Source organism: Macaca nemestrina, chromosome 1, assembly GCF_043159975.1.
Source record: "Macaca nemestrina isolate mMacNem1 chromosome 1, mMacNem.hap1, whole genome shotgun sequence".
In the NCBI taxonomy this organism is placed as follows: Eukaryota; Metazoa; Chordata; class Mammalia; order Primates; family Cercopithecidae; genus Macaca; species Macaca nemestrina.
Window position 1 is genome coordinate 141,528,520 of NC_092125.1, and position 26,459 is coordinate 141,554,978.

The following is a 26,459-nucleotide window of genomic DNA, read 5'->3' on the forward strand; positions in this document are numbered from 1 at the left end:
CTGCATAGCTGAAATAGGGGGTACACTTGACTTAAGTGAACATTTGCTAACCCAGGGAGAATCAGGAGCCATTCCAACACTGTAGCCGTGTACCAGCCCATTTTGCTGCCTGTTAGTTGCACGTATGTTTGCCGTTCTCTTATAATTACAAAGGAAAGTATCCAATTAAAAAAAAAGAATAGATATAAAATAATATGTTATCCAACTTAGTGTGTATTTGCTTACTGCAATCGAGAACGCAGGAGTGGTCAGTGAAGTGTAGGGATTAGGGAAAATAATTGAGAAAAATGAGGAGAAAGAAGGAAAAATAGATGTTTTGATAATCTTTGTCAAATGTTTTCTCAAAGACCAGGCTCAGATTTAAAGTATTATGCAGATGTAGTCTTTGGCCTCTGGTAGCTTTCTGATAGGAATTCAGCCTTGAGTTGAACTTTGAGATGGGTTGTTTTCTTTTCATTTTTTTCTTTTTTAATTACGAAGTGACCAATCTGTTGTAGTTTGTTGATCTATTTTTTGCTCTTGCCATCCTTCTGTTGCTTTCTCCATGAGCTACTGTTTATTCTGGAATGTTGAGCATCCACATTTAGAATTAGGATTTGTGTGGCTCTATCTTAACCAGGAATGGAAAAAATCCAACCCAGTATTTCAATTCATGGGTTTAAGTGGATTCAGAGAGGTTCTGATCCACAGTGACAGGTTCAGAATTCCCATTTCTAAAGCCCCCGTTTCATTAGGTAATGAATGTACAAGCTGAGCCCTTCCAGGTTCACACTGTGGATGCTTCTCCACTCCTCTGTTTTGGTTGGCTTTCTTCCTTCGGGTGTTTGGGAAGAGTCTGATTACAACCAACTTCTTTCCTTGTCAGTCGATTTTATAACACAAACCATTAAAGTTCAAACTTTTAGGCCGGGCGCGGTGGCTCAAGCCTGTAATCCCAGCACTTTGGGAGGCCGAGGCGGGCGGATCACAAGGTCAGGAGATCGAGACCACAGTGAAACCCCGTCTCTACTAAAAATACAAAAAATTAGCCGGGCGCGGTGGCGGGCGCCTGTAGTCCCAGCTACTCAGGAGGCTGAGGCAGGAGAATGGCGGGAACCCGGGAGGCGGAGCTTGCAGTGAGCCGAGATCGCGCCACTGCACTCCAGCCTGGGCAACAGCGTGAGACTCCGTCTCAAAAAAAAAATAAATAAATAAATAAAAAAAAAATAAAGTTCAAACTTTTTGTTCAGCAGGTTGATTTCATTTGTCTCTTCTATAGGGATCTCACTTTAGAGTTCATAGAATTCTTTGCTATTCTTTACTGTAATTCATTTTGGCAAGGTATGTAGTATTAATTCCAGGTGAGGCAACCAAGAGAGGGGCCCTAAGTCAAGGAGCTTGTTAATGGCAGAGATGAGCCTGGAACCTAGGCTTTCTCGGTTCAAATGTAGTGTTCTTTCCTCTGTGCTCCCAAGGTTCTCATTGTATGCTGTGGGCTTCTTTTTTGTAAAGTAAAAAGGGGTAGTGAGGAGAAGGGAGGTTCTTTTCTATTGATTTTTCGTATACTTATTGGTGTTATGTTTATATTTTTATAGAACTTCCTGATTTAATTAAAAACTTCTCAAATGCCATGATCTCATTTGTTTTCATGATGACCCTGAGGACAGGATTATCCCTATGTTATGTTATGTTATGTTATGTTATGTTATGTTATGTTATGTTATTTTTAGATGGAGTCTCACTCTGTCACCCAGGCTGGAGTGCTGTGGTGCGATCCCAGCTTACCGCAACCTCCGCCTCCCAGGTTCAAGTGATTCTTCTGCCTCAGCCTCCCAAGTAGCTGGGATTACAGGCCCCTACCACCATGTTCAGCGAATTTTTGTATTTTTAGTAGAGTCGTGGTTTCACCACGTTGACCAGGCTGGTCTCAAACTCCTGGCCTCAAGTGATCCACTTGCCTTGGCCTCCCAAAGTGTTGGGATTACAGGTGTGAGCCACTGTGCCTGGCCTCAAAAATGCCTGCTTTTTAAACTGCTCCTAGCATAGTAGAGGCTTTTGCAGTTTTGAGGGTGTTGGAGGTTAATTTTTTTGAAGGAAATAATTTCTCTAATGTGGAGGAGGTGGTAATTTAGAAGACTATGTTGTAGAACTGCAGCTGGGTATATGTTTACTTTTGTGAGTGCCTGTTTTATTTGCCCGTTTATTCATACCTATGCATTTGGATAGAAAAATAAATATAGTTCTGTTTTGGCTCCCTGAAATAGTTTTTATATTTTCTGGAATTTCCTCACTTATTGTCTTTAATATTCCAAAGTTTTATTATGACTCATTTTGGTCATACAATAATAGAAGAAGTAGGTGTCGGCCTTTTTGAAGGGGTTTATTAAGTAATTTGGGGAAGTATATTTTTGAAGCCTATAAATATTAATTTTTACCTGGTGTTGAGATTTGTCTTGTGGTTGTCAATTGTGCATATTCTTATATGTTTTGGATAGGGGAGGGTAAAAAGGGGTTGAGCATAGTTTATTTTTTTCTTTGGCTCAAATATGTAGTTTTACCATAAACCACTGTAAGTTTCCTGTTCTTGTTTGATTAAAAAAAAGTACACTTCCATTCATTGTTTCCATGTAACTTCCTATACTTTTTACTAAAAAAAGTTGAAATCTAGGATAAATTATGAGTTATCTCTCAGCAAAGAAACAATTTCATTTCAGGAAGGAGCTTAGGAAGCGAACCTTCTTGATTATGAGAAACAGTAATAGCCCTTGGTGTGTATGTGTGCGTGTGTATATGTACATACATATGCATATACATATGCCTTTCCTTACATAATAATGGTTTGCAAAGAGTGAATTTGGACCCCAACTTCAAATTAACATGGAAAGGCAGGGAAGATTCCATGTCATGGTTGGATTTTAGAAAGCTGCAAATGGTATTGTTGTACCATAGACCTGAGGTCCCCCAACCCCCAGGCCACGGACCTGTTAGGAACGGGGGGCACACAGCAGGAAGTGAGCAGCCAGCGGGCGAGTGAGCATTACTGCCTAAGCTCCACCTCCTGTCAGATCAGCGGTGGCATTAGATTTTTATATGAGCGTGAACCGTATTGTGAACTGCGCATATGAAGGATCTAGGTTGCCTGCTCCTTATGAGAATCTCACAAATGCCTGATGACCTGAGGTGGAACAGTTTCATCCCAAAACCATCCCCTCCTCCCTGGTCTGTGGAAAAACTGTCTTCCATGAAACCAGTCTCTGGTGCCAAAAAGGTTGGGGACTGTTGCCAGAAAGGGGCCTTTGAGTGGCCCTGTTAATGTGTTTTCTTTGTTAGGTGGTGCTTTCCAGCCTGCTCTGGACTCTGTGGTTCGTGGTAGATCATTTGTACTGATCTGGACCAGGGAGCACTGGTAGGAGTATCTGATTTCTATGAACAGTGCTTGCTGGCACTGACTTAAGAATGAAGATAGGAAGGAATGGTGAATACAACTTCCATTGAGAAACTAGAGTGGAAAAATGTGCAAATTATGCTAAAATCGTAATTAATCTGGACTGTACAGGTTAAATATCTTTTCATCGTGAAAGAAAAGGGGAGGTCACCATGAGAAAATGGGATTGAGGGACCGTAAGAACTTTGTTATACCTAGTTATACATTTGTTTTTTTTCTCTTAGAACTTCTGAAATGCTTGAAGCACCAGAAGCAATAGGAGAGTAGAGCTTTTTGTATGGTTTTGGTGTGAACTAAATTTCCAACAGTTCACCTTCAGTGCATAAGCTTCACTTTCTTTGATGGTTTGCCATTCAAACTAGATTACTCTGGGCAGTGTCCCTAATATTGTCAGTAACATCAGTTTTACAGCAGGTTTGTGCATCATGAAGGAAGCCAGAACTTCCTTCATTTTAGTGAGTTACAAGTGTTTTAGTGAGTTATAAGGAAAATAGCCATCAAAAGTCCATACAGGTTACTCTATGGATGGAATGGGGAGCCACCTTCTGGTCTTCATTCAGACTTGGTTGACTTAAAATTGAGTGTATAAGAGTGTAAAAAATGGTAAGTGATAGGCTTAAGGCAGAGACACAGGCCTGCAGCCGGAACTGGAAAAAACCCCCACAGGTATAAAAAGTATAGGCAAAACTATAAAGCAGCCAGGCGCGGTAGCTCACGCCTGTAATCCCAGCATTTTGGGAAGCAGAGATGAACACATATCCCCTGAGGTCAGGAGTTCAAGACCAGCCTGGTTAACACGGTGAAATCCCATGTCTACTAAAGCTACAAAAATTAGCCGGGCGTGGCAGTGAGTACCTATAATCCCAGCTACTCAGGAGGCTGAGGTAAGGAGAATTGCCTGGACCCGGGAAGCAGAGGTTGCAGTGAGCTGGTGCCATTGCACTCCAGCCTGGACAGCAGAGTGAGACTCCATCTCAAAAACAAAAACAAAAAAACTATAAAGCACAGCAATATGGGACTATTTGGTAGATATAGTAACTGAAATCATATCAAGCTTTAATAAACTAATTAGTATTCATAATGGCAGCCCTACATCTTCAAGAAAAAAATACAATAGGTGAGTTTCAGGATGCTCAAAACATTTAAGATGGCCAGGAAGAAATTATGCATGTAGTACATTTTAGGCAGATTTCCCTTAAAAATGACTAAAGACACTTTCTTTTCTGAAACAAGAAAAGACTTAGTTATTTGGAAAATTTGCTTGTGTGGAATATCTCATTGCCAGTCAATGTTGAATAAGTGAGGCATTTATTGTGTGATGGAAAGGTGGTTCTTTGGGCCAGATGAAGTAAGGTGGGAAGAAAGGAGTATAGTATGAAATACTGAGAGAAAGAATTACTACTTTAAATAATAGATGTAGCTTTGGTATGTTTTTCTGTGCAAATCTCGAGACAAAGCCTTTTTTGTTGGAGGAAATGGCATGCAAAGGATTTTATTTTCAGTTTGACCATTTGCAAGTATTAGCGCTGTCTCCGTGGGAGAAAGGTGAGTTCCCTCTGGCAGTGTGGTTTACAAAGGTTCGCTTGGGAGGAAAAGAGAGGAGCTAGTTGATCCAGAGTGGAAAAACACCAAAGCAAAGTTTTCTCCAAAATAACACCACAGATTTCAGAAAAACAGAAGTTGCTTTCACTGAATGTGACAAACTTAAAAAAAAAAAAATTCAATTTTGAAACATCATATGACACATCTGTTTTGAAAGGTTGCCTTGTCAGATACAGATGTATGTTTTATGGTACGTTACAAGGTGAAGTTTCGTCGTGAGCATGCTCAATAGATGTTTTTCTGAACAGGTATCTCATTTATCCCAGTTTTAAATTTTTTGGGGAGAGTTTATTAAACAATAGTACAGTAATTTATCTTATTTTTAGGTTAAATACAATTTGATTGAATTATACCCTTCTGTCTTAGCCTTTTATTGAACTGATATCTCTGCTTAGATTTAATCCTTTCAGAAATTGCTTGTTGACCCAACACAGCAAAATCCAAACTTTTTGATATATGTCATGCCAAAATCACAAACTCCCCCACATGCTTTTAGCAAATAAATGCCAGTTTGCTTCTTGCTTTCATACCTACATTAATGCAGACTATTGGTTTAAAAAGTTAAAAATCACAGATCTTTATTACAGGCCTCTTAAATTGAGACCTTGGAAAAGTATTTTCTTGCAAGAGCTGACGTTTCCCAATATTATTTATTTATTTATTTATTTATTTATTTATTTATTTATTTTTCAAGACAAGGTCCCACTGTGTCACCTAGACTGGAGTGCACTGGCACTATCTTGGCTCATTGCAGTCTTGACCTCCCTGGACTCAAGGGATTCTCCCACCTCAGCCTCCTGAGTAGGTGGGACTACAGGTGTGCAGCACCATGGCCTGACTAATTTTTAAATTTTTTTTGTAGAGATGAGGTCTCACTCTCTTGCCCAGGCTGGTCTCAAACTTATGGGCTCAAGCAGTCCTCCCACCATGGCCTCCCAAAGTGCTGGGATTACAGGTGTGAGACACTGCACCCGCCTGTGATTTGTTTCCTTTTTGTGATATCTATGTGTGCATCATATTTTCTCTTTATCCTGCCTACTAGAAAGCGCAGAGCTAGGTTTGGCACTCAAATGATGTAGTTTCCTTTAGCTAAGTGTTTTGATAAAGTTTCTGTTTCGCGTTTTTTTTCCAGAACACATCTCATAGTTGAAGAGCTGGTAATAATTACAGTAATACAATAATAAAAATGAGTTGATCCTAAGAACAGCCTTATGGGGGCAGATCCTGTTATTATCCCCATTGTATAGATAAAGAAACAGAGGCAGGGAATGGCTAAATAACCGCCCCAGGTTAGAAGGCTAAAATGTGGCAGCACTGGGATAAACCTAGGAGACTGGCTCCATAGTCCTTAGAGAATTAGCAGCTTGGGAGTTTGGTTGTTTGGCCCATGAATTCATCACTCAACAAATGTTTATGAACACGTGCCGCATGCCAGGCACTGTGCCAAGCACTGGGAGAGAGGAAGCGAAAGAAGCACAGTTCTTGCCCTCATGGAGTTTCTGGTAAGTAGAGGACACACAAACATATACCCGAATAAATGAAGCAATAGATTTATAAAAGCTTATATTTGCTATAAAGGGAAGGTATAATATTAAACAGGAGTAACAGTTTAAGGAGCCTCTGAATTTTATCAGGTATAATACAAAAGTGTAGTTCTGGGCCAGGCTCGGTGGCTCATGCCTATAATCTCAGCACTTTGGGAGGCCAAAGCAGGTGGATTGCTTGAGCTCATGAGTTTGAGACCAGCCTGGGCAATGTGACAAAACCCTGTCTCTACAAAAAATACAACACATAAACTGATGTGGTGGCACCCACCTGTAGTCTCAGCTATTCGGGAGGCTGAGGTGGGAGGATGGCTTGAGCCCAGAAGGTAGAGGTTGCAGTGAGCCCAGATCACACCATGGTACTCCAGCCTGGGCAACAAAGCCAGACCCTGTCCCCCTCCACCTACCCCCCAAAAAACTGTGGTTCTGAACCACAGCAACTGAGCCGAGCACAATCCTTCTGTCTCTCTAAGACCCGGTCTACACTGAGTAGTTCTGTTGATGGCGCTGCTTGATGAACCCGTAACTGCTACAAGCTTGGAAAAACCAGGTCCACAGCTTCTCAGAGGCTTTTAGTTTCACTGTGAAAGGAGCAAGAGCAAGTGATCAGATGTTCATAGATTTCTCTGCAAAATGTCTGCTCTCAGTTTCCCTCCTAACAGAAGCAGCAGGCTAGCTAGCCTGAAGAGGAAGGAATAGAGTTTAGTCTTATAATTGGGACCTATATGTTAAGCTGAATAATTTGGCATTCAGTGTTAAGCATTTGACTCATTCCTGTAACCAATTGTGAGTGCCCTGATGATGTATAAACTCCTTAAAGTAAATGTGTTTTAGTTCATGGCCCAGTATGTACACATGGCTGTAATTAATAATATTTTGCACAGCCAAACCAAAAGTTTGCAGATTTTCCCTTTTTAATCTATGGTCTCCTATCTGCAATCAGGACCAGTGGTTACAGGCGATGATTCAACTCCCCAGCAGTTGTGGTTTCCCCCTTCTGCCCTTCCTGACCCTCTTACAGTTTCTCATCTTGCTGCTTCTCTCTGCTTCAGACACTGCACCCCAGACCGTGGCCACAGCCCTAACAGAACGCTCACCAGTCCCGGAGCATGCCACATGCAATGCGTGTTATTCCCCGATACTTTTGCACACATTCTTACCTCTCTTTCTCCCATCTTTTTCTTTCTTGCTAGACACCAGTTTGCCAAAGGTAAAGAGAAAATTAGTGATCATCTTAGGTACAAATCAAGGTCTGAGAGATGAACAGATTTGGTAATGTCATCCCTCAGGGTTAATGAGGAGTAGCTTTGTAGCTCTGCGAGTCTTACTTTGCTATCAGATATTGCATTAGTAGGAATTAAGTTGTAATTTTTTTTGTTATAAAGTTTAGTTTAATATTTTGAATCTAAGTTGATAAAGCATTCGCATTTTAATAAAGAAGTGTACTATCCTTCAGTTATTTTGTATCTGCCAAATTCATAGGGTAGGAGAAAAAAGATCCTATTTTCTCCCATCCTTCAAATCTTCAGATTTGTTCTTGGTCTCTGTGCTGAGCCAATTAGGCAGTCACATCCCATAAATTCTTACCCCTCAAAAATGAATGCTGTAGCCAGTGTCTAAGCTTCCTTTTTGTCAGAAGAATAGGGACAGGTGCACCATATTATAGGTCAAAAGTAAATCAGGGCTTGGTGTGGTGACTCACTTCCAGCGCTCTGGGAGGCCGAGGCAGAGGCAGGTAAATCACCTGAGGCCAGGAGTTTGAGACCAGCCTGGCCAACATGGTGAAACCCTGTCTCTACTAAAAATACAAAAATTAGCTGGGTGTCGTGGTGCACGCCTGTAATTTCAGCTACTTGGGAGGCTGAGGGAGGAGAATCACTCAAACCCAGGAGGCGGCATTTGCAGTGAGCTGAGATTGTGCCACTGCACTCCAGCCTGGGCGACAGAGTGAGACTGTGTCTCCAAAAACAAAACAAAACAAAACAAAACAAAACGAAATACCCAACAAAGTAAGTCAGAAGGACTGTTGGCCAAGATGGTGCCAAATGACTGTCTTTACGGATTGCTGGAATTCCCTGGAGGCAGAAACATGGACTATTCTTGCCTTTGGGAGTTGTACTTCCAGAATGTGCTAAGAGAACAGGAATTTTTACTCTAGTACTGTGCATAGTTTAATTTAATTAAAACATTTTTAAAAAAAGAAATGGGGATCTGGTTATTTTGCCCAGGCTGGTCTTGAACTCCTGGCTTCAAGCAATCCTCCTGCTTTGGCCTCCCGTAGTGCTGGCATTACAGGCATGATTACAGGGAGTACATGCCCAGCTGTAGTTTTAAGTCTTTCCAGTGCAATTCATAGAAATAATTTCTGGAGAGTAATGCTAGGGAGTAGTATAAGAACATCTTATCTTAGATATTTTATTAATCATTCTAAAAGTTTTTAAAGAAAACAGTTTTTGATTGGAGAAAATGTTCTCATTCATTTATTTCCCTTCCCCTCAAGGGACTTTATGTCTCTAATAGTGTTTGAAGTTTGTAAAGCATTTTCACATATAGTGCCTCATTTGATCTGTAAGTCAAGCCTGTCATTGAATAAGAGATCATGGAATGCTTAAAACCCAGCTCCCGTATCTCCTGGTTCACTATTTTTCGGTGCTTCTTGCTGCGTCCAGTGGTGACTTCTGAGATGCCCCTGCTTCACTTCAGGTCATAAAAACCATAAAGCATAACAGCACCACTTCCTCACAAGGCTGCAGAAATCCCCTTCTGTTGGCACGTCCAGGTTGTATAATGGTATCTTGCTTAGATGGAAGAGTACGAGTCTTTTATAGCTTGGCACTTCCCAACACTTTGAGAAATTGGATTCCTGAAGAACCTGTACCCTTTGTTTCCTTTTGAACTTTGAAAACACAATTGAACACAGGAAATTCTCCAACATGGTTGCGCCATGATTTCAACACAACAATACACAAATATGCACTGGCTTTTGGCCCAACAAGTTGGTGGTTGACTTCTTGGAAGAGGGTTAGTTTGTTAGGAGGAAGGTCTGGATGTAGATTTTGCTTGGAGGGTGAAAGAAACCAAGATAAGGTATGCCTAAGAGTTGTGCTGTAGAAAAGTCTAGTTTTTTTCCCCCTGAGAAGTCCAGATTACAAGTTTTAGTATTTGTCTACCTTTTTCCTACTAGGGATAAGCTTCAGCCTGAAGCCAGGTTTTATTGTTGAAAACCCCAGGTGGGAGCCGTGGTAGAAGGGTCCTCTTTGGAGTTTAATGGTGGTACATTCCACCGCTCCATCCCCAAGGGGCTGTAGTTCCAGTGAATTGTAATTTGAGATGGTACAAACATGAGCATATGTTATGTACACGCCAGGCGTGTTTGTGAGCTCAGGGCCTTCCAGGTGTTTTTTTCCTGGAGCTTTGTTTTTGTATCATATCCTGGTTTTGATAACATTCCTTCTCACGAAGCTCGATTAAAGTGAGGCGGTGCTATTGGCTGAGAAATCATCCTGGGTGCCCTTTCTTACAGATTCTTGCATCCCATGAGGGTAGAAAGGATTTTTAGCCCAAGGGCAGAATAGATCCTGTAGTACCCAGTCCCACAGTCTGTGGGAGTTTGTCCCTCTTTGCAGCTGACAGCATTTCAGAATTCCCTGTGGGACAATAACAAAATCCTCATTAGCCAATGGTGTCGTTAGAATAAAATCTCTCCACTGCGATGTCTTGGTCCCAGGCTATAATGTTACCCCTTAATTCCCTCTGCATCTTTACCACTTTTATTACAGCTGAACACACGCTCCTCATTAGTACCCTGGGTGATATGGGGAATCAGAGTGCTGAAAATTATGTGGAATAGGTACCAGATGTTTGTGTCAACTTGGTATGCATTGGTATTTGGAATGCTCGAGGATCACATTTATTAAATGTGAAAATTACTTACTGTGTCTTCTCCAAAACATTACCCCCCTCCGCCAGTATTTTTGTCCGTGTTGCATGAGGTGTGATATTAGTAATTTCTTTTGGCACAGATTAAATTTAAAGTGTGTGCCTCAAATGCATCTGTTCCCAAATGCTTTGTCTGCATTCTGTCAAGTTTTGGAGCTGGCCTACCGCCAGCAGGGATGTGGGGGTTCTGTAACTGAGATTGGAATGCTGTGTTGCAGCTAAAGGACATAATGAAAGGGTGAGTCCATTTGATTTTTTTCTTTAAGTGAAACTGGGAATTTAGACATTGATGTTATAGCGAGATCTTAGGAACGTTTCCCATGTGTCCAGATAAGCAAGCATTAGTGAAAAGGACGGAGGAGGGCATTTGGTAAAATGAGAAAGGAGTTTCATTAAGTTTATGAAGTCTTTTAAAAAGGTGATAAGTGTGAACCAAGCAGTTTATTTTATTTTAGTAGACATGAATGAATGTTTACATTTGGTCTATACTTCTGTTCACCCAGTACTGAGGAGAGGAACTGGAAAGTGCAAGGCAGAGGCAGGTGGCGCTCTGCCAGGGGAAGAGCCTGGAGCTGGAGTCTCAGAGACCCAGGTTCAGATCCCCCACTGCCCCTTCCTGCCGATGTGTTTCTTAGCCTCTCTTGAGCTCCAGTTTCCCATCACTCTAAAATGACAGCATTAACACTGTCTTCACAGTGGCATTGTGAGGATCAGAAACATGTACAAGATGTGTGGCCCCTAGTGGTGTGGTAACCATACATATGAAGAGTTAACCCCCAGCTTTTCACACAAGGCGGCGGCCCAGGGAGCTACCACGTGCTTCGCAGTGTGGCCTCAGGTGGCCCAGCTGCTGAGTAGCCGAGCAGTGAGGGCCTGCTTTGTGAAGGAGGCTGGTTTGGCAGTGGCCTTGGCAGTGTGGCCGTGGTCTGGGCCACCTAGGAAGTTTCTCACCGCAGAGTTGGTTTGAATTTGTGCTGTCTTCAGGTCAGTACATGTTTTTGTCAGTAGAAGTAGCATCTTGTGGGTGAAGGGGCTGTGCCTCTGTGCTGGTGGCCGAGGAGAGTGTACCAAACAGAAGAGCAGAGCCTGACTTCGGTTCAAACAAGACACAACACCCGGCAAGATTTTGAGGATATCAGATTTCTTGAGTAAGCCAGCAGAGGAGGATTAAATTCAGCTCACACTTTGAGTATGAGGAAAAGTTAGATTTCTTTGGGAGTTACCCTTAAGGAGTCCTGGACTTGGCACATACCAGATGCCCACAATGAACTGAAATATCCAGATTGGGAGGCACCAGTGAGGATTGTCTCTGGAGGTGAATCCATATGTACATTACTGCCAGGAAGCACTTTTCTGAAATACACATCCTACCTCTGTGTGGCTAACAACAGTTTACTTATAGTGGGTTACAGGGTTTCTGTGAGGCTTCGGATGAAGTATCTGCAACATGCCTTTTTCATGATAAAGTATGGTGTGAAGTGAGCAGACGTGTGTGCTTATGAGCATCGTTGCTTTCAGGCCTGTTCTTTCCTCATCGTCCACGCCCTGGTTGATCCTTACGTGGTAACAGCTTTCGCTGTGCTGATAAGGAGCATCATCAGAGCGTGTTGCTCACTCAGCTCTTGACTGCAGGGAAGAGATTGCATAGGGAAGGCGGGATGTGGGTTTTCAGCCGTGGCCACAGGAGACACTCCCAGCCTTTTGAGGCTGCCGGTGAGGGCCGACAGTAGCAGCTCCAGAGCTCACAGGTCACCACAAAAGTGAGCAGATGAGTCAGATGGGGTTTCGGAGCATGTTTTCCTGGTTTCCAAGCCTTTGTGGCCGGGAGGTGCTGTATCGGGCCCCACAGTGGTCAAGTGAGAATCTGAGCCACCGTGTTAACTCAGGCACGTGTGCTAGAGCCTGTGGGGTGGATCATGCTGTGTCCAGGTGGAAACCTTCCTGAATGGAGCTGGCCCTGGCATTGTGCGGACAGATTGCGGAAGGAACCACTGTGAGGCCAAGCGGGAAGGATGGGAGACAAGTTCATGAGCCGGCTGTGGCAGAGGGAAGGGGACAGGAAGGCTAGAGCCTGACCCAGAAGTGGCAGGATGAGGCTGGGGGTGTGGTGTGCCAACGGAGAGATAGAGGATTGTTCTGCCACCTGGAGAGAGGGGCTTGGCCAGAAGAGTGTTCGGGAAGAGAAGATAAAAACAGATTTGTGTTTCCTGCATTCTGTGACAGTTGAAGGTGGGGAAGCCCCAACTGGAACTTGATTCTTAGCAACCAGAAATGCCACCTCCCTCATTTCATGGTTGGTGTTTTTTTTCCTCCCCCTTTTAGTATAAGAATGAGGCTTTGGCTCTCAGGTAAAGAGTGAAAGCAGGAAGTCTGAGACAGACAGTCCCTTATTGTCATGAAGCCCATGCAGCATGCATCACCCCATGACTCTTTCCCATTTCTCAGCGATAATTGAGTGCCTACTGTGTGCCAGATACTGTTCCTGGGTGAGGCAGGCAGCAGCACGCAGAATGGTTGGGTTCTGTTCTTTTGTCGTGTTTGCAGTCTTTGGGAACGTGTAGATGTGAAACCAGTAATTGCACAAATAATTATGTACATCCAATCACAGGAGGTGCTGTGGAGAGAAACGGAGAGTACCACGAGAGTATGAAAAAATATAGATCTAACACAGCGAGGGAGGTTTGGGGAGCTTCCTTGAGAGATCAGTAGAATGAGCAGGAGTTTGTCATGCCATGGTGGCGGGAAGGAACAGACGCAGCGGGGAACGTGTTCCTGGAGGAAACCTTGCTATTCAGAGGCTCCTTTGGGACAAAGTTTGGCACTTCTGATGAAATAAAAGAAGGCAAGTACATTAATTAGGGTAGGTTAAGCTACAAATATCAGAAAACCCAAAATAACATTGGCTTAAATAAGAAAAAAGTTTACATTTGTTTCCTATTTTTTAAAAAGCAGTTCAGAGCTGATCCCGTGGCTCCATGTTCATCGAGTACCCAGATGGCTTCTCAGTTGCTGTGCCCTCTTTAGCATGCTGCTTCTGTCTCATGGCCACAAAGGCTTGCTTTAGTGCTGCCCGTTACATCCATGTTCCAACCAGCAGTCAGAAGGAAATGGCAGAAGAACTGACCTTCACTTCATACAGGAAGCTGCCAGCTGCTAGCGAGATTGGGAAACGTGGCCTTCGTTCTGGGTGGCTGTGTGACCAGCTGGCACTTGGAGAAAGGAGAACGATGGCTATAGGGAGACAACGAGCACTTCTGTGCTTCATCAGAATGGCCAAAACACGGGGAGCAAGTGCCTGGGGAATGAGAGACGGGGCCATGGTAGGAAGCAGGGCCAGATCTTGGAGGGCCTTGTAAGTCATGTTGAGGTTTTGAGACTTCATCTGGACAGCAGAGATAGAGTGGTAAGTCTTTTAAAGCAGAGAGAAGCAGGATCAGACTTGAGTTTTTCAGATCAATTTGGCTGCTCTGTAGAAGACATTTTGGTGGAGGTAAGAATTAAGAGCATCTTGCAGTAATGAGGGAACGAGAGATGATGGTGCCCATGGAGATGGAGCAGGGGGGTCAGAGTTGAGTGGCCAAGGAGAGAATCCATTGGGTGAGGAGAGGGAAGGGGTGATGTTGGGGCACTTCCCCCAGGTTGGTGCCAGGTATACGTAGATGGAGGCTGGTGCCATTTACTTAGGGAGGGAATGAAGGAGGAACAACAGGCACGAGGGGTAAAGATGCTGAGTTCTGCATGTTGAGATTGGGTGTCCATGAGACAAAAGTAGATGGTGAAGGAGCTGTTGAATATTCAGGCCTGGAGCTTAGAAAAAGAAGTATAGGCCGGGTGTGGTGGCTTACGCCTGTAATCCCAGCACTTCAAGAGCCCGATGCAGGTGGATCACATGAGGTTAGGAGTTCGACACCAGCCTGGCCAATATGATGAAACCCCATCTCTACTAAAAATACGAAAATTAGCTGGGTGTGGTGGCGGGTGCCTGTAATCCTAGCTACCTGGGAGGCTGAGGCACGAGAATCACTTGAACCTGGGGAGTGGTGGTTGCAGTGAGCTGAGATCGTGCCACTGTACTCCCGCCTGGACAACAAAGCGAGACTGTCTCAAAAAAAAAAAAAGAAAAAAAAAGGAAAAAATAAGTAAGTCTGAGATGGCCTGGAGTTGTTTCTGTAAAGAGATGGGAGTTGAACCCATGGATGTGTTTGAGAAAATCTATGGAAAAAGGATAGTGCACTCCAGGAAGGCCTGGCAGGCATTTTACCTGGAAGGTGGGGATGGAACAGCTGGCGGCAGAAGAGCATCTCTCCAAGATATTCAAAGGAAAACTTCATACAGTCACACTGCCTCTTTCCTTTCCTTTCTTGGCCAGAGAGGCTTTCTTTTTCCCCAAAGGAAACCCTCTCTCCTGACTCCTACACTGCGTCTGTTCTCTTAGGAGACGACTATTCTACACCATACTTAGAGTTTAACCTATATCCTCTAGCCTGGACATTTTCACAGGGACTTTTTGTCCCCTCCCTTAAGTCTTAATTTTTTTCACTTGTACTTTCTGTACCCTTTGCATACTTATCCAGTTATGTTTTTCAGGATAAAATCCTAGCGGGAGGTTGCTGGGTCAAAGGATATGTACCTTTTGTGGGGCCTTGGATACCACTGAAATATTATACCAATTTGCTCTCTCAGCAGCAGTATGATGCTGGCATACTTTTTGAGGAACCTTTCTTAAGACATTTCTGGGCTTAATTTTTTTTATAAGCATTGCCCCTCTCTCCCAACTTTTCTTTAATGAAAAATTTCAACATGTGTAGATGTTGAAACCATTGTACAGGGAACATTTAGATTCCACAATTAGCATTTTGCAATAGAAGCTTTATCAAATATCTCTCCATCGTATTTTTTGGGAGGTATTTCAAAGTAAATTACAAAACGGTAGATCTCACCCCTAAATCTATGACCACTTTTTTATTTTCACAGAAAGTGTTGGCACAGCCCAGGCCTTGGGCTGGATGTTCACTGTACAATGGGTGGTCACCCCTTCCCTCTCCTCACCTAGTAGATTCTCTTCTGGCCACTCAACTCTGTCCCCTTCTCTCCATCTCCACGGACACCATTATCTCTCTTGCCCTGATCACTGCAAGGCCGGGCACTTCAGGACCCTGCCTCCTGAGAGAGAGAGCCAAGGAGGGCCAAGTCTGAGGCTTTGGGTGACTGGGGAAACCTTGAAACAGTTACTTAAGCACATTGAGCTTACTTTGCTTTCTTTAAAATGGGGTTAGTGCTGCTTCCTTGCGATGTGTCAGAAGGATGTGCAGCACCTAGCATTGTATAGTGGGTACTTAATAAATGGGAACAGTCTCTCTCTTTCTCTCTCTCTCTATATATTTTTTTGATACAGAGTTTAGCTCTTGTCACCCAGGCTGGAGTGCAATGGCGCAATCTTGGCTCACTGCAACCTCCACCTCCCGGGTTCAAGCGATTCTCCTGCCTCAGCCTCCTGAGTAGCTAGGATTATAGGCACATGCCACCAAGCCCAGCTAATTTTTGTATTTTTAGTAGACACAGGATTTACCATGTTGGCTAGGCTGGTCTTGAACTCCTGACCTTAGGTGATCCACCCGCTTTGGCCTCCCAAAGTTCTGGGGTTACCGACATGAGCCACCGCACGGGGCTGAGCAGTATCTCTTATTACGTTGTATGCTGAACTGTTAAAGATACCATTTCTTATATACCCCTTGGGATTGTGGTAGATAATTCCTGATTTTTTTTTTCTTTTTGTCTTTTTTTGGTGTAAGGATAGTTTGAGCTTATGTTGTAGCTTTTTTTCTTTTTCAATCTTGGAGGGAAAAAAATTCTATGAGGAACTTCGAAAACCAGCTACTACTCTATTGTGTCAGATGGTCAGGAACACACTATTGAGTGTATTTAAACATCGAGCCAAGTAGGTCTCTGCGTTTTTATTTTTATTTTCTGAGACAGGGTCTCCCTCTGTCACCCAGGCTGGAGTACAGTAGTGTGATCACGGCTTGGCTCACTGCAGCCTGGACTTCCGTGGGCTTAGGTGATTCTCCCACCTTAGCATCCTGAGTAGCTGGGGCTACATGTGTGCACCACCACAACTGCTAATGTCTGTGTCTATATCTATATCTGCCTATTTGTATATATATGCGTGTGTGTGTGTATATATATGTGTGTGTGTGTGTGTGTATATATATATATATATATATATTATTATTTTTTTTTTTGTAGAGACGGGGTTTCATCATATTGCCCAGTTTGGTTTTGAACTCCTGGGCTCAAGCGATACGCCTGCCTTGGCCTTCCTAATTGTTGGTGTTACAGGCGTGAGCCATTGCGCCTGGCCTCCTGTGGGTCTCTGTAAAGAGTTGCTGTCCTGGCATTTGATCAGGGTGTGCCCCATGCATTGCTTTCTCTTTTCTTTGACCTTGGACTGACTCATATAACCCATAGCTAGAGCTCCAGCCCTTAAAGAGAGTGTTTGCTCTGTTCTGGACTCTGGCAAAACAGAGACTGTAGACTCTAAGGCCAGAAGCGCGCATACTCAGCACTGAAGGCTTCCCAGCACCGATTCCCTCTCTCTTTGGGAATACCTTATTATTTGATTTGTTTCCATTGAGTTTTCGTCCCTGCCCCAGTGTGGAGGTGAGCAGTGTGGTGATTTAAGGAGATCTCAATGGGTGATGGTGGCATCATGAGGAGGAGGGCAGATCAAATAGATTGCAGGTCTTTTTGCAGATGTGTTTTCAGCCTGTTCAGAGCTTTGCACACATACGAGAATGGAACTGAAAGGCATTTTATTTGTGCTTAATTTGTGATAATTGTAAATTCGTGGCAGGAGGCTCTGCAACCAGTTCAGAAGGGTTTCCCAGTGTGGGTAGCTGTAGCCAGTGAGTGTCCCCAGAATTGAGTAGGAATAGGATAATTTCTTGAAACTCTGGGTGTGAAGTGTACCAGACATCCCACTGCAGCTGGGAAAGCCAGAGAGGCCAGGAGGGCAGGATGAGGGCAGCAGGGGGAGTGCCTGCCCATACGGTTTCCCTGCACCCCGCCAGGGGTTCCAGGGAATATACAGTCAGTACCTCCTGTTACTGCTCTCGGAACATCTTCCTTCACCACCTTATGCTTTCTCAGAAAGCAGCTGGCCACAGTCCAGCTGTACAGAGAGTGGCAGTGACTATTTGAGAAGGCACATACTTCATTTCAGACCAGATAGCTATTATCAGCCTAGATAATTTCTGTGAGTCCTGAAATAGACTTGGCCCACCAGGCAGGGTGTCTGCTTCTGGGTGCAGACTGGCTGGTTCTGAACTATGTTTGCAACCCTGGAGAGTACCTTTATTATTTAGAAGTCAGGAAGAACAAACTGGAGTACATTCAGGCCTTTCACCTGGGTTCCATCTGGGAGGTTGTGGTGTAGTGGGCATTGTATGTTTCAGCCCAGTTTCTTGGGTGATTGAATGGAGACAATAGCACCAAGCTCACAGAAGTGTGTGAGGAGTAAGCATCTAGTTCCTTCTTCCCCTGGGTGTGTGTCTATCAATCCAGCCAATGTGAAAGGAGGCTGCAGTGATTTCAGGGCTGTAGCAGCCTGTTTCCCATATTCCCTACAGCCAAATCCAAGTCCCTGGAATGGTGCCCTACTCACTGATCTGAGAAGGGGCATTGTTTTCAAAGCTCAATGATTCATTTATTCATTTAACAAACATTTTCTGAGCATCTCATATATGCCAGGCACTGCAGATGAATGCTGAGGATACAAAGATGAGCATGCACAGCCCTCAGAGAGGTCACATTTGACCAGTACAGATGGATGTGTACCCCAGTGGCTATCATGTAAATGCAGTAGTGGAGACAGGCAGATAAATTGCGGGAGGGCAGAGAAAGAGAGCCTTCCTCAGCTTGGGGCGTTTGTTGTGGGAACAGAGTGAGAGTGGAAGAGGAATTTGGGTAAAGGAAGCAGGCTTGAATGAGGACATGGAGCTGGGAAACATCCTGGTGTGTCTGGAGACCTTTAAGTAAGTTGATGTGGACTGGGGAGGGGTGAGACATAGGAAGGGGCTAGATCAAGAAATGCCTCCTGTGCTCTGTGATGGAGCTTAGGCTTTATTCAGTAGGGAAGCTGTTCTGAAGGGACAGGAACTGCCCACAGAGATGCCAGCAGCAGGCATTTGCTTTGGGAACACCCATAACATTGAGTGCCTCTAGGTTAGGTGGACAGTGCCTGTGTGGAAGGTGGCATGCAGAGCTTGAGTCCTCAGACTCTGTTCAGGAAGGTTTGTAATTGTCTAGGGTCGGTAAAGAAGTAGAGATGGAGAGGAGTGAATGGATTTAGGATTTAAGGCTTGATTGATTAGAGGAAGAGGGAATGAAGAAGCAGGAACCAAATATGACCAGGGTTCTACTTTTTCTATCTGAGGCTCTGCTCAGATTCTACTTCTTTTGGGAGGATTTTTCTGACCTCTGGCCCAAATTTTGCTGTACAGCTCTGGCCCTGATTGCCTCTACATGTTACATCTTGCTCTGTATTGTTCTTAAGTTTGTTTTGCTTTCCCTAATAAAGGGAAGCTCTGAAAAGATAGGATCTGTATCTTTACTTTTGTTAAGTGCAATTTTAATATTATTTATGTATAGTATTTTTGGGACTTTAAGCAATTTATTTTATTTATCTCTGATTTTCTACCAAGAGGGAAGAAGGAATTGCACACAAATGTTAAATGGAAAGTGTCCTCTACCCAGAGGAATGCATTCATGACTTGTGAGTCCCAAAGGGAATTAAAAAAATCAAATACACACCAAATTATCCAAAAGAAATGTAAGAGATTGGGATTTTAGAAGATCGGCTAGCTTTTTGGCCACTTAGTCTTGGAGCAGTTTACCTGGAAAGGCATCTCTGGTGGGTTGGCAGTGGCTTGATCACCCTTGCCCGTTTGAGGCAGAATTAATTGCTGTTTCTGAGTGGCTTGTGTTTGTGATTCCCTTGGCAGGTCCAGAGCCTGGTGCACTGTGTGAATTGTCACCTGTCAGTGCCTCCCATCCTGTCCAGGCCTTGATGGAGAGCTTCACCGTTTTGTCAGGCTGTGCCAGCAGAGGCACGACTGGGCTGCCGCAGGAGGTGCATGTCCTGAATCTCCGCACCGCGGACCAGGGGCCCGGCCCACTGCAGAGAGAGGTAGGTGCAGGTGTCAGTGCCAGCCCACTGCCACCGAGTCTGCAGAGACGATTTTCTGGACAGAAGTCCTTTTCTCTTCTGGGATTCAACAAAGAAGCTCGTGTATAAACATAAGAGAGCAGATTTAAAATGCCAACTGCTCTCTGGATTGGGCAACTTTAGGATTCCTCTGTCTAGAGATTGGTTGGCTCTCCCCCTTTCCTGGCCCTCCATATTGGAAAAAAACGTTCATAAGAATTTCAACTTTTAGGCCAGGCATGGTGGTGGTGCACACCTGTAATCCCAGCACTTTGAGAGGCCAAGGTGGGAAGATCACATGAGCTCAGGAGTTCAAGACCAGCCTGGGAAACATAGCAAGACCTTATCTCTACTAAAAATAAAATTAAAAAGAAAATTAGCAGGGTGTGGTGGTGAGCACCTGTAGTCCCAGCTACTTGGGAGGCTGAGGCAAGAGGATTGCTTGAGCCTGGGAGATCGAGGCTGGAGTGAGCCATGATTGCCACTGCACTCCAGCCTGGGAGATAGAGCGGGATCTTTTTTCAAAAAATAATAATAATTTCATCTTTTAAACATGATTGTGAGAAGCCAAATAAGGTACGATTTCTCTGTTGTTGTGGAATGTCTTTCCCATTTCCTCCTGTGTCCTCTCTTTCTTCTTTCTTTACTTTGTCATATGAGCTTATTGCTTCTGCAGGATGAATGAGGGGAAATGGGAACACTCTGGAATAAAGATGGCAGTACTTTGTACTTGCCTGAAAATCCCTGAGCATAGCTCCTTATCACTATCTAGGCAGCTTCCCAAAGGTGGCGGTGACGTTAGCGGAGATGGTGATGATAAACATATATGCTCATAGTTACTCAGCATTTACTCTGCCCAGCACTGTTCGAAGCACTCATACGCTAACTCCATGAATCCTACAATTATGCTCATTTTACAGGTGACAAAACAGGTGCAGAAAACTTATTTGCGCAAGGTCATCATCTTCAGAGAGAAATGGCCTCCTCTTTCCTGTGGCTCAAAAGTGGCCTAGATTGTGGGTGAATGGTCATCATTTAAGAGGACAGATTTCCCAACAAGATAACACAGAGTGCTTTCCTTCTGTTTTTAAGCTTCTGTGTGTCAGAAATGTTATCACTCAGGTATTCTCTCTCCAGGGAGAAAGAAACCACAAAAAAATCCGATCATAGTGAAGTATAGGAAAAGTAATGCAGAATGGAATTTATCTTTGAGCTTCCTTCTGGTCAAGCAAGTTAATTTCCAGAGCCACTTGTTTATGTGCCTCAGTCACCCCATCTTTTTGGGGTGGTAGGAAGAGGAGAAGCACGAGATGTTAAGAAGGAAAAGCAAGCTGATTTTAATCTCATGAAAGTGTGCAGAGTTGGCTCATTTCAAAGACAGATCATCTAACCTTTCTAGCAGCATTGGAAATTATTGTTAATACTCTTGGTTGCTTGCCATTGTTGCTGCAACTCATATTTCAGGTCAGATTTCTTTATCCCAGTAATGTGTCTTTAATTCTGAACTGATGGGGGAGAGTTTGTGGTGAGAGGGAAAGGAGGAGAGGAGGAAATGCAGCTCCTATGAAGCATTGCTGACTCCAGCAATTCTTTAGCAGCGATAATTACTCATTTTATATATGCTTCTCTCAGAGGAACTCAGAGGGAAAAGAAAGTGCAAGCTGTTACAGAAGTAGCAACAGCAGAAAATTCTTGATGTTAAATTGTGCAGTACTGTTGTTGACTCTGAAAACAAATTCGAATAAGACTACTGAAACAAAAGAAAAATACCTCAAGGAGTGACAGCAGAGCCCTCCTGCACCTGGTTACTATGTTATTCAAAATGGGATTCGTTTTAGGACCTGGCAGTACTGAGGATACATAACATCAGCTGGCCTCAGGGACATAGTGTGTTCAGTGAGGAAGAAAAGAAAGAGGGCCTACAAAGGGTAGTCTCAAACTTGTTTAAAAACCTGAACATTATTCTCCTTCAATATTTTTATAGTGTCTGTATGATTTGAGGCCAGTGATTTGAAGATGTTTTTGAGAGTAGACAACAGAGAGACCTTTAAGAATTAGATGGTTGTAGTTCGATACTGTTTGAACACAAGATCTTGGGATAACCGATTTTTGGAGATTCCATCTGGCTCTGCCTTGCTCACATATGGCAGACCTCAGAGTAGTTTGCATATACAAAGTGAGCGTAGAGAATGTCATCAGAATGAGGGTCAGTATGACGAAAGAATGAAAGACTGTGGATGGTAAGATGGGTGTGGATAAGGATTAAATATCGCTCACTCTCTCGACATATGACTGTGGAGAACATTACCACAGCTGTGCAAACAGTTTTTAAAAATCATTTGAACCACATGACCCAGCAATTCCACTCTTAGGTATATACCCGAGAGAAATGAAAACACATGTCTACACGAAGACTTGTCTGTGACTGTTCGTGGCAGCATTAGTCCCAAAGTGGAAAAACCCAAATGTTCATTTTCTGATGAATGGGTAAATAAAATGTGGTATATCCATACAATGGAATGTTATTGAGCAATAAAAAGGATGGCATACTGATATGTGCTACAGCGTGGATGAACCTTGAAAATCCGCTAAATGAAAGAAGACAGACATAAAGACCACATATCATATGATTCCTTGTATGTGAAATGTTCAGAATACAGAAATTTATAGAGACAAAGTAAATTAGTCATTGCTTAGGGCTAGAGGGGAAAGAAGGAAATGGAGGTTGACTGCTAATGGGTACAGGTTTTTTTAAAATAGTGGAGGCTGGGCAAGGTGGCTCACGCCTGTAATCCTAGCACTTTGGGAGGCCAAGGCAGGTGGATCACCTGAGGTCAGGAGTTTGAGACTAGCCTAACCAACATGGTGAAACCCCTTCTCTACTAAAAATGCAAAAATTAGCTGGCATGGTGGTGAGTGCCTGTAGTCCTAGCTACTTGGGAGTCTGAGGCAGGAATATGACTTGAACCCAGGAGGTGGAGGTTGCAGTGAGCCAAGATTGTGCTGCTGCACTCCAGCCTGGGCAACAAAGCAAGATTCCATCTCAAAAAAAAAAGAACAGAAGTGGAGAAGATGACAAAAATGTTCTAAAATTTTAATGGTTGCACAACTCCGTGAATATACTAAAAACTGTTGAATTGTAATTTAAGTGGGTGAATTTTATGGTATGGGAATTGTATCTCAATAAAACTATTTAAGAAAACCATTTGACCTGCTGACATGCTAATTAGTCTATAAAGTTTACCTTGGCTCAATTCACTTTATCAAGATTGCTTACTCCTTCAACTTAAACTCACCTAATGCTTTTTGTTATTTTCATTGGATAACTTGGTTTTTGTAGATATGCCATGATATAGTCTATGCTAAAAATAACAGCTGATCTGTTTTGAGGCTAATAGTAGGAGGGCAGAGGCAGCCTTTGTGAAGTCTCTATCAATTTTTTTTTTTTTTTTTTTTTTTTTGAGACAGAGTCTCGCTGTGTCACCCAGGCTGGAGTGCAGTTGTGTGATTTCGGCTCACTGCAACCTCTACCTCCTGGGTTCAAGCAATTCTCATGCCTTAGCCACCTGAGTAGCTGGGATTACAGGCATGTGCCACCGTGCCTGGCTAATTTTTTATATTTTTAGTAGAGATTAAGTTTCATCATGTTGGCCAGTCTGCTCTCAAACTCCTCAAGTGATCTGTCCGCCTCAGCCTCCCAAAGTGCTGGGATTACAGGTGTGAGCCGCCACGCCTGGCCTCTACCAAATATTAAAGGCAAATGTTTTTCAAAATGAAATGGTAAGTGCTGTTACTTACAAATTAGCAAAACAATGACCTTGCTGGCTCCAAGCCGTAATTGACTATGACTCTGAAGACTGCTGTAGTTGGTTTTCATGATGTCATCCTTAAATGTGAGGGAATTACTAAATCAGCCCCATTTCCCCTTGGCTTGTTACTGGTTCCGGATCAGTAGCAAGATCTATTATAAATCACCCCAGCTCTCATATTTTACTGTTAATAAATTCCTACCTCCCAGGTTCTTCAGCTGGGGAGAGATTTTTAATTTTCCTGTGTAGAGGAAGGGACAGAGCCCACACACCTGAGAGTGGTGACTGCAGCAGGTTGACAAGATTCAGGGAGACAGTTACGTTTAAGTTGGATGAACAGCTTTATAGGCCAGCAGAGAATTTGTATCAGAAACACACTTGTTACAACAGTACATAAAAAGCCCTCAGTACCAAAGCACTGTTTTGTCATTGGCCTCCCTGCTGGGTTCTCCTCGGGTCAGAGTAGACCTATTGTATTTTTCATCTGAGAACACACCTCTCATTTGTAATCATTGGTTTCGGAAACAACAGCCTTGGAAGCGAACAGGAAACTGGAAAACGACTTTCTGGCAACAGAGGACAGCAGAAGAGCATAAACAATGCTGAGAGATCAGATTTATCTTTTAGAGCAAGTGAGGACCGGGGTCATGGTTTCCATCCCCATGAAAACCAGCTCCTAGTACCCTCTGACTTTGAGGTAAAATGCAGCCTCCCCCTTCTGTCAGAATTCCGAGTTTAATTGCTCAGGGCGTTTCCTGATTCCTGAGAAGGGTTACAGCACCATCAGAGGCTTGTTTACAGTAACATACTTTCATTAGTTGCTGGAATGGCAACAATTTTGTTTCCTATCATCTAATTTTTACTTGTGACCTGCTTTTATGTGGTGGTGTGTCTTTTCTATTTCCGACCTATCTAATTGCTTGCTTATTATGAAAAGCTGCTGAGGATAAGTCCCTAGTTAGCCATTACATATGTGTAGAAAAGATATGGACATTTAAATTTATGTATTTGTTTTGACATTAAGGAGCAATGGGCGTGCCAGTGCCTGGCTGTAGGGGTGGAGTGGGGATCGGGAGGCTCCATTACCACGGGAAAGGGGCCAGGTTTAATAACTTCACCCGTCAAAAAGCTCAGAACCCTATGAGCTTCTCTGCCTCATTCCAAAAGAGGATTTGGGATGAGCTTCCAGCAACAGGCATACCAACAATGTAAGCAGAAATACAGAATGAGGACCAAGGGAAAGAGGAGAGTGCAGTTTGTGAGCCATATGGGTTAATGTGGTTGGTATGATTGTGTTTGAAATTTGGCTCCAGACTTTTTGGCAGGCAAGCCAAGTGGGATGTGTGGTTAATCACACATGTGGCTCCAAATCACTTTTACTTTGTACCTTCTCTGAGGATTGGCATAAAGCTGTCCTGTTTTTGGTTGTTTTTGAGGGCAGGAAAGACCACAGTAGGGAGAAAGAGAAGGAAGTAAACACTGTCAAGTGCTAACTGCTCAACTTGCCTCTTAACAGCTCTCACATCCCCCAAATGACAATACTAGCAGCCATAGTGGTGGAGACTGCGTGTCTCCTGCGGGCCAGCCACCTGCCAGGCACTTGTTTGGTTCTGCCAGTCTTCTTGTCAGCCTGAAACAGAGGCTTGGTGGTCATGGTCACTGTTTTTGCAGAAGAGAATGCTTGGGCTTAGGGAGGTTATTCAACCAGATGGTGAGTTGCGGGGCCAGCCCCCGAGTTGTGTCTGTTGGATTCTACAGTGCAAGCTGCAAAGCTTTTCCCGTACTCCAGACAGTCGTCCTTTTCCTATTAGCTCTTACTTGGTTCTGGGCTACAGAACCTGCTAGTCTGCTTTGTTAGACAGCCAGCAAGTAGGTCTGTTAGTGAGGGTTTGGGTTCTGTGCATAGGTTGGTAATAACTCTTTCCAGTGCTTAGAGTCCTTTTTGATTCCCTTCCTTGCAGTTTTGGGGCAGTATCAAGTTGGTCTGTGTGTGGCAGTGTCCCTTTTTTCCCTTTCATGGTTTAGGATTATCACACCACATGTCAGTAATTATAAAATGCAGGGCTGAGCTCAGGAGCCATTGTGCTCTATGTGGCTGCTAATCCCCATGCTAAATGGCACCACCAAGGGGCCTTTTATGTTCTTGTCTGTTTTCATAGTTAAACATTCCCGCCACCCCCAGGCCTTCAGCTGCCTTCACACAAGTAGCTCACCTGTCCTCTGCTTATAATTTACTACATCTTATATCCAAACTTGTTTTAACTGTGTGGTGGGAGAGAACTAGCACATTAACTGACTCTTCTTGCTAAGAATGAAATGCAAGAGCTTCAGTATTCAGACTTTGCCATCTGCTTTGACATCTTTTTGCTTACATTGAGGAATTTGGCAATTCAAAGATTCACCACTTTGGAGATCTTTACCTACCTACTTATCTATATGTAATCCTTCCCCATTTCCGCAATATTAATATATGAACACCTCTTCTCTTTTTCCCCCTTAATTAACAAGATTCAGATAAAACAGTTTTTGGAGAGGAATAGGTGTGCCTTGCCCAACACCAGTAAAAGAACTGATATAAAATCTCAAGGCTGGATTTTGGGAGAGTACAGATGTGAGAGCAAAAACATTAAACTAGCTACATTCTTTTCTCTATCTGGGGTATTTTTTACCCTGCTGCTATTCATAAATGACTTCCTAATGCTAGTCCTGTGCATATGCAGAAAAAACAAAAAACCCAGGGTTATTTATGTTTGAGATATCTTTTATGTGGTATGTACTAAGCAAGTGTCAAAGTAAACCCCTCACATACAGACACGGTATATCGGTGAAATTTGGTTTCTAAACAGATACATTCTGCATATAAGCACTGCCTGGTGTTTGTTTAAAAGGAGGCTGTTCTGGAAATCACCCCAGCCTGACAGGAAAGATTACCTCTG

General features: G+C 43.5%; 1 protein-coding gene across 3 annotated transcripts in view; it reads left to right on the top strand.

Annotated features, from left to right (window-relative positions):
- LOC105485380 (transforming growth factor beta receptor 3) overlaps positions 1 to 26,459 on the top strand; it is a 206,646-nt gene that overhangs the window by 70,237 nt on the left and 109,950 nt on the right. For all 3 annotated transcript variants that reach the window (XM_011747676.3, XM_011747675.3, XM_011747678.3), the window contains one exon: positions 19,512 to 19,696. In XM_011747676.3, the coding sequence (XP_011745978.1) occupies positions 19,512 to 19,696 (185 nt within the window). The remainder of the gene's footprint in view (positions 1 to 19,511; positions 19,697 to 26,459) is intronic.